This window comes from Anopheles marshallii, chromosome 2 (genome assembly GCF_943734725.1).
Source record: "Anopheles marshallii chromosome 2, idAnoMarsDA_429_01, whole genome shotgun sequence".
NCBI lineage: Eukaryota > Metazoa > Arthropoda > Insecta > Diptera > Culicidae > Anopheles > Anopheles marshallii.
In genome coordinates this window covers 54,730,861-54,743,419 of record NC_071326.1, presented here as the reverse complement: position 1 = coordinate 54,743,419, position 12,559 = coordinate 54,730,861, and the positions used below count along the sequence as shown (strand labels likewise).

The window sequence follows — 12,559 nt, the reverse complement described above, 5'->3', positions numbered from 1 at the left end:
AAGTAAGTAAGTAAGTAAGTAAGTAAGTAAGTAAGTAAGTAAGTAAGTAAGTAAGTAAGTAAGTAAGTAAGTAAGTAAGTAAGTAAGTAAGTAAGTAAGTAAAATCCCTACTCTAACAAAAGAGAAAAAAGTAAACTAATAGACGGCGTGTAATGAGAAACGAGAATAAGAGGAATTCCAAAAAAGGTATTATTGTAGGGAACTTAGGAGAGAACGGAAAGAGAATATGGATAAATGGAACCAATCAAACCAATGGGACTATGAAAATCAAACAGATGAATTAAAAGCACGCACCGCTCGTAGCAGTGGATCACTACGACCTAAGGCGGTGCGACAATTGTGGTTACTAAAGAGGGACGCATACGAAGGGTACGAGAAGAAACATGAAGTGTGATAGAGGCAAGAAGAGTAGCAGCATCGGTACAACCGAGCAGAAAGGGAAGCAAAGAATGACGCCTGGAACGAAAAACGAAAATGCTAAGGATAACGGACAGTCCATCTCTTACACTGTTTAAGCGCTGTATAAAATATCCAGAACGAAAGAGCAATTGAAAATGCACCAGTTCAAATATTCCCCAAACACAATTTTTAATTTGAATAAGGGACCATGTGCCAAGAGCGTTCCCAAAATGTTGACATTCAAGGTGATTTTCACGATCTAACCTTGGTTTCATGCGTATTGTATTGTATACAACAAACGCTAAAATGCGGCATCAATCCGGCTGACACTGCAAACAGCGCAAATTAATCGGTGGTAAAAGTTATAGTTCGAAACGAACTAATTTCCGGCAGTGCAAAAGATAAACATCTATCAAACCGGAAATATTGATTATTAGGTTTTGTCAATTTGTCGTTAAGGTACAGTTCCAACCGCAATGTCGGTGCATCGTACGATTATGCTAATGTATATAATATACGTACATTTCTAACCATACACCCCCAGCGTATCAGATAGTTTATCGTGGAATGGATAAACCTGAATGTAGATACGGTGCCGATTGTTATCAAACGAATCGGGCGCATAAAGATAAATATGCGCATCCCTCGAAATCTACAAACGATGTCTCAACAATGGAAGCTTCTTCCGTGCAACCGACTGACAGCTTGGTCAACAAACGGACGGCTGAAGAAAGCGAACGGAATTTGGAGGACATTAAGCGGTGTAAACGTCCTCCGACCCCAGAACGAGATGTGCATAATGCTGAGGAAGAAGACGCTAGTTCCGAATATCATGGTATATCTCGACAACGCTACACTTTGCCGAAGCTTCCAATGAGCGTTGGAATGATGAGTGATTTGTACGATCCACAAATTGAATATTCCAAGCAAGCTGAGTACAAGGAACTGTGCGATGACCCAAGGAATTTCATCAAACACAAGTTTCTGGTTGAAATGGCACTGTGTTTCGATAACTTGTGGATGTTTTGTACCGAACAATGTGTCAATGGAAATGTTAAGCCGGAAGATGTATTTTTGCAGTTTGGGCTAAAACTGGTCGGCCCGTACGATGTACTAGCTGGAAAGTTTAAGGATGTCAAAATTCATGAGCCTGGAGATTATTTACGACATTGGCGTTTCTACTATGACCCTCCAGAATTTCAAACAGTGATGGTGCAAAAAGGAACTGGCGTACATTACGGATACTGGCGAGATAGCCCCGATGATGTGAATGGCTTAGTGGCTTTTAACGATGCCAAAAAGCGGTGTGAGTTTAAAATTGTTGGCGAAAACATATTCGATGGATTAATGTAAGAGCACGTAAGTAAAAGAAATATGATTTTAATTACACCAGCATATTATACTTTTTAGGCACTATTTGGAACACATTGCAACTGTTACTCCATTTAACAAAATTAAAATAATAGAAATGAAGAAGCATATCAATGCATGGACATTGAAACAAGGGATATGCTTGAAAGCAGATATCAAGCAAAAAGCTCGCAGCAAGCTTATTGTGTGTAAAACATTCCATAAAGTCGGGTTAGTAGTACCTTACGATAGAAAGTCGAACGTGGGCTATAGGCCACTGATGGAGAGTGATGCCAATCTTCGTAGTATCCTATCAAAGTTCGACCTGCTTGATCGTTCGTCGGATAACAACAAATATCAAGAGGCAATGAAAGAGTTACAACCCGTTATTACGGCTGCAAATCTGGCGGTGGACGAATGTGACTTTGGAACAATTCTTGAGCTTGCGATTGATTTATTCTGTTCCGGTGCGCAATGTTTGTCGGAAGTAATGAAGTCACTTTTTTTCACCGGTTACTCTATGGCTAAACGTCCGCAATATATAGCAATCATTAAGGTAAGTGATATGATTGAATAAATGAGTTCAAATTTAAAAAAAAATTATATCAATTCTCATTCCAGTCTCATTTGGACAAACGTAATGAAGGAATTGGTTTGGATTTGTTGGCGAACGATTAAATAATGTTGGTTTCTTTCTATAATGGCTCAGCATATATCAATGCAAGCTCAATAAATGTATTGTAATTACTTGAAAGCATCTTTTATTTATTCATACTCGCTAAACTCCGCAGATGCAACAACTATGGGATGGTTGCAAATTTCAAAGTGAAATTGTTGGGAATTCCAATCGGCACAAACTTATCGTAGTCTGTTAATTGTATATTTTGCCAAGTAAACCTATTCAACAGATTCATCTCAAATGATTTCTACAACGTAATTGTTTCGTACTACTTTCAGTAATCAGTTTTTGGCGATCTTCGAACATTTGGGATTACTGTTTTATTTACCAAAACAACCGGAATTTAAGTCATGAATTTAAAAAAATTGTATTCCCGATGCAAAATGTGTTGGCAGGCTTTACCAACATGCTCTCTCAAAGAAATGACAAAGAACCAGAAATGAAAATTTTGTCGGTAGGTTGTTTTAGATCGTTTTCATTGTTTTATATCGACCCAAGATTTATAATGTAGCTGTACTACACGTGCGCGAGAAGTCTAATGACAGTCATTGCTCGTGAATGTGACATTTGTCAAAATCAGACCATCATCATCACAGCTCTAGTTTTGTTTACCTTTGCGTTCTTGTGATCACGAAGAAAAAAAGCATACCATTCAAACATCCGCAAATTATAGACATGGAATTCGAGCCGATCGCTGCAAATTCTGCGGAAAACAAACCAGCTAAGAAAAGGCCCGTTTGTATTATTGTTCTAGGAATGGCCGGATCAGGCAAAACTACTTTCGTGCGAAAATTAGCTCAGTACCGGCATGCTAATGGCTCCTTACCTTACTTGATTAATTTGGATCCTGCATGTCGCGAAACACCGTATCCAGTGAATATCGGTACATAAAAACAAGCGTGCAAGTAATGTTTAACCTAATTCTATATTGATTAAAACTTTTCACCGAACGCATTTCAGATATACGTGACACAGTAAAATACAAGGAAGTGATGAAACACTACAATTTGGGACCAAATGGAGGAATCGTAACGGCATTAAACTTGTTTTCCACTAAATTCGGCAATGTAATCGAGCTAATAGAGAATGCGAATGAAACGCATGAATACTGCGTCGTAGATACGCCTGGACAAATCGAAGTATTCACTTGGTCGGCATCAGGTACTATAATTACCGAAGCATTGGCTACCGCTTTCCCGACCGTTATAGTATACGTAATGGACATCGTGCGTTCTACTAGCCCTACCACTTTTATGTCCAACATGTTATATGCTTGCTCCATATTGTATAAGGCGCGTTTACCGTTTATAATAGTCATGAACAAAATAGACATACAAGAGCATAATTTCGCGGTGCAGTGGATGCAGGATTTTGAAGCATTCCAAGAAGCACTTGAAAATGAAACAGCCTATGTGACTAATCTTACTCGTACGATGTCATTGACGCTGGATGAATTCTATCGAAACTTGAAAACTTGCGGTGTTTCGTCAATCTCTGGCATTGGTTTCGAAAAGTTTTTCATGCTGATCAACGAAGCAGTAAATGAATATGAAAGGTATAACTTGTATGATTCCATTTTTGAAAACAACAAACTGTATTTGTATCTCTTTGATTACAGTGATTATAAACAGGAGTACGATAGATTACGGGAAGAAAAAGTAAAAAAAATGCGCCAAGAAGAACAATCAGCAACCAACGATGGCATGGGTGAAGCAGTGCTCCTAAGCAGTGAGAATAGTGTCCCTTCAGCTGCGAACGATCCCATCTACATAAAACACCCGGCTAATGAAAGCTCTGATGATGAGGAAGGACATGAGTGTGATGGCTCGGTTGTGGCTGTGGGTAAGTGTATGTGATGTAATATTACATAGTGTGTAGAACACGTCCAACTGAAATTGGTCTCCTCGCATCTCACAAACACACATATTTATTTGCGCGATTAGTCTTATCTAACCATATTGTTTTTATTTAAAACATATTTCATAGGGGACGATGAAGCTGAGGAGATTAGTTTTAATAATTTCATTCAACAACACCGTCGACAACAGGCGGAAAAGCAACAAAAAACAAAGTAACAAATAAAACCAGATCATGTGTGACAAATAATTACAAACTTCTGTATGAACTTCAATATCAAACGCTGAAATCAATTTTCACCATCGTATGTACCTTTAGTTGCTTTGCGAATTCGTCGATATCTTTTATATACCGGCAATTATCGTCTAACTGGACTTGCGAATCAATGTACATTGGGTGAAAATTCGTATCATCATACGTATCCATCTTGTTAGTAGGTGGTAATAAAACGTTTTTCTCCGGTGGGTTTTCATCATTTCCAACAATCTGTACGCAAAGCTTTCTTCTACTCTTTGAATCCACCACCAAGCGATGGAATAACTGCGAAACATCTGTTTTTGATAATTCTTCAATCTTCTCAACTTCTAGCTTGTTTCGGTTGAATATGTACTCTCCAGTTGTGATTTCACCCCAATGGCGAGATGCTTCATTTTTCAGTTCAGTATCAACGACTTGTTTTCTGTGCTTCAAGGATGTTTTCACTAGCTCAAAATCTTTGTCGGTCATTTCATGCAGTACTTGCACAAAATGTTCATTAAACAGTTCTATTCGTTCATCTATGTAACGGTAATTGAATTTGTTTTCCTGCGAATGTACCGTTATAGAAAAACCGAGTATCCCAGCATTATCTCGCAGCGTAGTCGACACATCATAACCCAGTTGTTCCTTTGTGCGCAATACATCAAACAATGGTTCTTCTAGCAACGAAACTAGCAATTCTAAGCATGCGTGCAAAAATGGTGTAACTGGTCCTGCTTGGTAGAAATTAGTAGTTACAGTATTTACATCTTGTTTCCGGAAGTTCCTAACTCGCAGAAAATTGTCTCCGATTGGAATTTCTCGTGTCTTGGATTCAATGCTTTTTATCTGCAAAAAAAAACAAAAACAAATTATAAGTAATTTTTGCAATAATTCACTGTAGTGTGCTATAAACAAAGCTTACATCTTGAATAGGTGACCCGTTAAAATTATTTAAAACTTTTTGCATCACTTGTTGAACCCCCTCTTTATGCATATTACCCTGCACAAGGGCTTGGATTTTGAAGCCGTTGAAGAAGTCTTTTGCAAATTGGCGTACATCGTTGGCAGTGAAATTTTTCATGTGCTCAAACTTTTCCCACGTTGTCCAATGATTCAACTGCACTAGCTTCAAACGAACATCCCTAGAAACAGGTTCAAAATATTAGGATTGTACCCTGTCAATACGATTTCTATTCACAAGTTCCTGGGTCAGGTGGAGAGAGTAGGAGAGTGATAGTATATTACCTATTTAATTTATTGGGCTTCATTAACTCGTTGTAGTATGCTTTTTCCAGCTTTACTTTGATAATATCGAACACACTCTCACTAAAAATGTCTGCAAATCGTCCCATCGTAGCCGAAATCTCGTCCACTATGATGGGCAACTTTTCATTGTATCCATCAATTTTTAGCACCAGTCCTTTCTCAGCTGGATACAGCTCATAATTTAATCCAGCTACTTCGGCCGGATACAGTTCTTCTGCTATTTGAAATTTAACCATCGATATAAAGAAACCCGCCAAAGCGGAGCTAGTTATAGAGAATCAATGTAAGGATTATTAATAATGCACAAAATAAGCAAACTTATGTTACTGCAGCTATTATTACCTACGGGGATTGTTGAATGGCAATGGAGAAATGATGTAAAAATACATAAGCGCCGAAGGAAGTCTGAACTTGGTATCTTGTCGGAACCACAGTTCACACATTTCATTTTCAACTATTTTTTCCGGATATGCTGCAACCTAAAAATGAGGAAAAACATGTAAAAGTAGTACCATTTTTAACATATTCACCTCCGTTCCAGTCCTTCATTCTACCTCGATTGAACCATCTTCATCCGCTAGTATTCTGAAATCAGTTGAAATATATTGATTTTTATCTTGAAGTTGTATTTCCGGAATTGGTTTAGCTGTTTCCCACAACTGCAGCCATTCTTCTGGAACATCTGGCAAAACCATAGGACTAATTAGTAAATTGTCCACAACAACTATTCAACGAATCTGTGGCACTCGTACCCAGTTCTACGTATTCAGTTCCAAACCAAGCCTCCGTACGGTTGTACGTAACATTTCTAAATGGTTTTGTGGACGATATCATAACATTAAATTTTGGCTCATTCAAGTTGTTTATAACCGTCCATATTTCACTCGGATCATATTTGAAGTAAAGTTCCGAACCAGTAATAATATGTTCTGGTGGGTAGTATCTCATGTTAACGACTAATTCTTCTACATTGTCGCTGGCTTCTTTTTCTTTACGGTATCGGAAGGACGTCGCTTCCAGTTCTTGCAGCTCTTTGAAAATCCATTCAACAGGTCCCTGGAGCTTTAGCAAACGTATGAACGAGTAGACGGCTGTTAAAATTTGTTCTACATTTTCCAACCCATGGTCGGTCATAGTTATCGATGTAGTGAACAAAGTGTAAAGGGAATTTTTCTCAAATCCAGAACTGGCACCTGTGTGTACATCTAGAGCCAACGACCTGTTGCAAGGAGAAAAGGGTAAGGGACAGCAAATTAAAATGGAAATCCGTAATTACATAACGTACTTTTGCACTTACTTCTTGCGAAGGTAGCTTGTTAAACTGTTTTTTCCTTCGAAGCCCATTACATACGAAATATAATCAATTGCTTTTACATGGTAATCCTTTTCATTTCAGAAAGATAAACAATAAGAATTTAATTACATACCAGAATAAAAGCAAGTTTTTCGAATACGTTACAAAACAATTCAATGATTTACCTTTACACAAGGCGGCAAACACCACGTTATATCAAGTTGACAGACATCCGAAATAGGCTTAACAACGTAAAGCTTTCGGTAGTATTCCTTTCGAAATGCGTTGGTTTCGTTGAACATTGTAGATAAATTATCCGCCGGAATCCAATTAGCAGGTATGGCCGAAAAATACTTCACCGTTAGAGCCTCTAGTTCATTCAAGCTCATCCGTGCTTGCACCGCAAAATGCATACGATGTGCAGAATAATGTCGGCGTTGAAAGTTGTGGAGCTCTGTATACAGCTCATCGTCCGTGATATTTTTTTTCAACGTTTCCAAATTGCCCCACGAGAATAGACTAATCGGGTGATCATCGCGACCGAGCGATGCTACTAGCTGTTCTCGGGCCGAGGAAAACCGATTTTTGTTTGTTTGAAACTCACTTTCTACGGCATCACGTTCACGACATACGGAATCGCGCAGCATAAGTGGTTCCGTGAAAAGGCTTGCAAAACGGTCCAAAGCACCTTCTAGATGTGCTTCATCAATTTCAAAATAGAAAGTAGTTTCTTCCAAATCTGTTACTGCGTTGTCAAATCCGCCACATTTCTGTAAAAATAGATTTTGTGTGATTATCGGTAATATGAAGATGTTGTGAGATGATGATATATACATATATATATATATATATATATTTATATTTATGTCCCCAACTTACACTGATGTATGAATCGTATTCGTTTTCCCGGGGATACTTTTTGCTTCCCATAAAAATCATATGTTCCAGAAAGTGTGCAAGACCTTGTATGTTGCGAGGATCATTGAACGAACCAACACCAACGCACAGGGCAGCAGCCGCCAACTTTTCGCCCTCCATATCGTCCATAATTTTTGATTCATTAGCACTGTTGCTGCTCTCATCGTCAGATACGGTACGAAAACTTGTTTCACTTTTTGGCTGTTCGTAATGCTCCGCCTCATTCGATTCTTCTGCATCAGATGATGCAGAACTACTTGTGGTGCGAAACCTGTTTCCATCCGCTTCATATTCCTGCTGTTCGGGCTGAGCCATCAAATCGTCCGTTGGATCAGCAATCAATAGTGCATGCAATCCATTCGCTAGCACTATGGACCTGCGATTGAATTAACCATTGTTACTGAACCATCAAACGCCACACCACGGTAATCAATATGGTCATGCAAAGCGTATAAATTGAACCAACATGTTCGCATACCTGTACTGCTTTCGATCAGAAAACGAAGTTTCTGGCGGTGGCAGGTAACTTACAAGAGAATGCATCGTTTGTGCCTGATCTTGTCTGTGGCCACTACTACTAGTGGAACCGTCACGCAAAGTCATTTTGCTTGGTGGGCTTGCTAGAATTTCTTCAGTGTCCAACGCTGGTCGTTTGCGAGTCATTAACGATCCTCGTGGATTACGGCAGACCACACGTGCGTATAATAAGCTAACAGCTACAACCATCAACATATGACCTGTGGGATAAACGCAAAGGAAAAGTTATAGACTGATTTGTTTAAAACGGTTTTGTATACACATTCATTTCACACTTTCGATAAGAGGGTTAATGTTTATTTTCATGTATATTCGCACATTTTTTACAAACCACCATCGTTTCAATGATTTCCTTTCTCTTCGAGGGGAAACTCACACACGAGACGTTTTCAAGCAATTCTGCGTGACCAGACAGTGCGTTTGCTAACCAGTTATGATCGGTTTCTGCACAACTGGTTCACCATAGCTAACTGCTACTATCGCGAATGACACTACACGTTTTCCTGATAGCTATTGAAACACAACTAATACGCACGTCCCCTTTATTCGTGCCAGGTTTTGTTTCCCTTTGCAGCTTTGCTTTGCGCCTTCGAAGCTTCGACGATGAACAGTTACATACTTCGCTACGTACATTGTCGATACCATAACTTTATTGTATGTAAACCATTGCCTACAGGCTCTAACAACTAATACGTAAAAAGTGACACGTAATACACGTTATTGCAAAGGCAGATTGAAAACATTTTCAGTTGATGGCGTACAAAATAATTTTAGCATGTCTCTGGCCATATGCAAGATTAACTTCATGGTTCGAACTTTTTTCACTCATTTTGCTGTCGTCTTTTTTAGTCCTTTCAACCTCTATTATACTGCAACTGGTCGGACATTGTTTTGCATTAGACACAACTAACGAATGTACAACCACTTTCGAAGAGATATTGATGATAACGTTTAGGGTCCTATGCTCTTCATGATCCTACAGGTACGCTATCAGGCGGTGAAATTTATTACTACTCTGACAACCACAAAATATCACTATCGATTAACAGAGCATGTATACAAAGCTCTCGCTTTCCCTCTGTTGCCCTTTTCCTATATTCGGCATCAATTTGGAACCGGTGCATGCTGTTGAACTGTCGTGTAGTTATCTTACCCGTAAGACCACGTTTTCGCTAATTCTTTTCGTTTACACAGAGTACACTCATTTGTTGTGCTTAGCGTGAACGCTGTGCAAGTGAAATTATAAGTAATATATAATTCAAACTTTATACTACACTTTCTTGATTATGAAACGCAGAAGTACGCTGAGCAAATCGCATGTTTTCACGATCGACACATGGAATGCTATTTTGACAGCACCTATCAGTCAATTCATTGTTGTTGTTATTCTTAATTCTTTTCCTGACAACCGAAAAATATCCTTATGCTTGACATCGGAATTACCCCTGACGGTGGGTAATTTTGAATTCAAATAAATTTGGCCTGCGTGTGCAGAAGAAGATGAAGTTTTTTTGTTCCTGTTGACGGCAAAAACTCCGGAAGGTCACGCGAAGGAATGGCCTTAACGTTCCTAGCTTTGCCGCAAACAAATAAGAATAGGATTTCTGCCCGAAAATGATGTTATTGTTTCCAATTGAGTTAAACTTCCCGCTTGTGTTATCGGTACGTGGTCGGTACGTAACCTATGTCGCAAAAATGTATCAAGGGAAACTCTAACAGTTCGGATGAGGGCAGAAGACCAGAATGAGATTTCAAGCAAATCCTAGGAGAGGCCAGAAAATTCATACAAAAGCCGAGACGTTCTCCGTTAAGGTTCTGAATTAAATCTACATTTATTAAACAAATTTTGGTTGCTTATATACTAATAATGTTTCGTTGTATTGGTAAAAATCACGACACGACGACGTGTTTACGTGTGTTGATGAATGTGCTGTGTGTGGGATAAGTTAGTTATTTGAGCGTTGGTTCTGTCCAAACAAACACTTGATCCGTCGGCTATTCCCTTTGCTTCAGTGTCGACTTGTGGTTTTATGAGTCTTAAGCTTTATTTATATTTTTGCAGTTATTTGTTATTTTGGGACCTCGGGATGTGGCTCGACGCACTTTCCTTTATTTTAAGTATTCACAAAAAAACACAACCGAACAAAACAAAAAACACCCTTGCGATGCCCGGTGACCTTTGTGTAAAGCGGTCACGCTTTACCGTTTGATAGCGAAATTATCCCTCCATTTTTAAAATTTCATTGAAGTGCAAAATTTCCAACTGAGACCTTTATAAAAATATACCAACAACATAAAAAAGAATCACACAGTTACTGTTCCTTTTTTTCCCTCACTTATAAAGTAGTAAACACAACATAAATAGTAAAACAGTGTGAAGAGTGCTAGTGCGATGGGGGTCGATGACCCGGGAGGAAATGAGGCCTTTGGGTCCTATTTCAGCATTCTAGGGGATCCACCCAACAGAAACTCCAGAAAGAAGAGAAAGAAGAGCGAGTACACTTAGATATTAGCGAAACAGTCGGGTCTGAGGAAGTTTTTATGGTAGTGGAAAGCAATACAAAGGAAAAAACACTTGCTAGCTACAATCCCTTCCTGTTTGCAAAAGCATCGGAAATGGCGATTGGAGGCAGACCAATTGAAACGACTCTCATAAGAGACGGAAAAATACTAATCCGTGTTAGAAACCAAAATGAGGCGAGGAAGCTCAGGTGCATTAACTTAAACCACGGAGATAACAGGATGGAGGTAAACGTTTACGAACACAAAACTCTAAACACGAGCAAGGGAATAGTACGATGTGATGCCTGCAAATTCCTGACAGAAGATGAACTGCTAGAAGGGCTATTACCACAGAATGTATCAGAAGTATATATTATGAAAAGGAGAGATAAAGATGGAACAATCACAAACACGAGAACGGCCATATTAACTTTTAAAACAACAGTGTTGCCCAGAAAAGTAGACATAGGATACTTCTCAGAAAAAATCGAATTATTCATACCTAACCCAATGAGATGCATGAAATGCATGCGGTTTGGTCACACTAAAAAAAAAAAATGCTTTAAAGAAAAAATCTGCACTAAATGCGGAGGAGAATTACATGAATTATGCACAAATCCGGCAAAATGTATAGCCTGTGGTGAAACCCATTCGGCCTTAGATAAAGACTGCCCAGTATGGAAGGATGAAGTGGAGATAAAACAAATACAAACGGAACAACGAATTACTATCAGAGAAGCTAGGAAAAAAGGAGAGAAATTGCTCCGATAGTACCACGCAACTACACGTCAGAAAATTTCGCAAAAATAGTAGCCGGAAACAATATCCCAACTCAAAAAAATATTGAAAAAAGAAAGCTAGAAAGTGACAGTGAAGAAGACAACAGTGCCAAAGAAACCAACGAATTTAAAAAAATTACAAACACAGAAAAAAAATATACGCGAACGAAACAGAAAAAAACACAGAAACCACAGAAATAATCAACGAAAACAAAAATATAGTAGAAACATTTATAAACGAACAAATACTCAGCGACTCTGAAATCTATTTAATGAATGACGAGATCCACGAGGTAGAAATTGAAACTACAAACATACGCACATTCCCTTAAAAAAATGGATAATCTAATGATTCTCCAAGCAAACATACAAAGTATCAAACGAAACAGAGAGGAATTAATACACATTCTAAAAGAAAAGAATTACCACATAGCGTGCTTACAACACGACTACAATTAAACAAATTCCATCAAACACGTTATAAAAAAAGAATAAAAAAACACCAAGAAGAAATATATAACAAAGACCTAGCCACACTAAAAAACCTATACACTGCTACAAACAACGACATAAAAAACCATATAAAGATCAACACTGAACTATCAGAATCAATAGGTACCAAAACAAACAACAATAAAAACACACTGAAACAAAAAACACTAGAACACATGAATAAATTCGACAAGAAAAGACCATGTATATTCACAGACGGAAGCATTATAAACAACAAAGCAGGCA

The 12,559-nt window shown here is 38.4% G+C and overlaps 3 protein-coding genes across 3 annotated transcripts; 2 read left to right on the top strand and 1 right to left on the bottom strand.

Moving 5' to 3' along the window:
* The first annotated feature begins 966 nt into the window (after positions 1 to 966).
* On the top strand, positions 967 to 2,427 carry LOC128707993 (histone PARylation factor 1-like). The gene is made up of 3 exons (XM_053802949.1): positions 967 to 1,748; positions 1,810 to 2,305; positions 2,371 to 2,427. Exons 1-3 carry the CDS (start codon positions 967 to 969, stop codon positions 2,425 to 2,427), a joined length of 1,335 nt encoding a protein of 444 aa, XP_053658924.1.
* Positions 2,428 to 3,127: 700 nt separating this feature from the next.
* Positions 3,128 to 4,503, top strand: LOC128719011 (GPN-loop GTPase 1). The gene is made up of 4 exons (XM_053812631.1): positions 3,128 to 3,311; positions 3,389 to 3,983; positions 4,047 to 4,270; positions 4,415 to 4,503. The coding sequence occupies exons 1-4, from the start codon at positions 3,185 to 3,187 to the stop codon at positions 4,501 to 4,503; spliced, it is 1,035 nt and encodes a 344-aa protein (XP_053668606.1). The 5' UTR covers positions 3,128 to 3,184.
* A 58-nt stretch (positions 4,504 to 4,561) lies between these two features.
* On the bottom strand, positions 4,562 to 8,877 carry LOC128719518 (nardilysin-like). Its single transcript, XM_053813144.1, has 11 exons — positions 8,859 to 8,877; positions 8,482 to 8,740; positions 7,965 to 8,379; positions 7,271 to 7,855; positions 7,089 to 7,174; positions 6,544 to 7,010; positions 6,346 to 6,473; positions 6,134 to 6,270; positions 5,771 to 6,055; positions 5,448 to 5,667; positions 4,562 to 5,371 (listed from the first exon to the last, which is right to left on the bottom strand). The coding sequence occupies exons 1-11, from the start codon at positions 8,875 to 8,877 to the stop codon at positions 4,562 to 4,564; spliced, it is 3,411 nt and encodes a 1,136-aa protein (XP_053669119.1).
* Between the last annotated feature and the right edge of the window lie 3,682 nt (positions 8,878 to 12,559).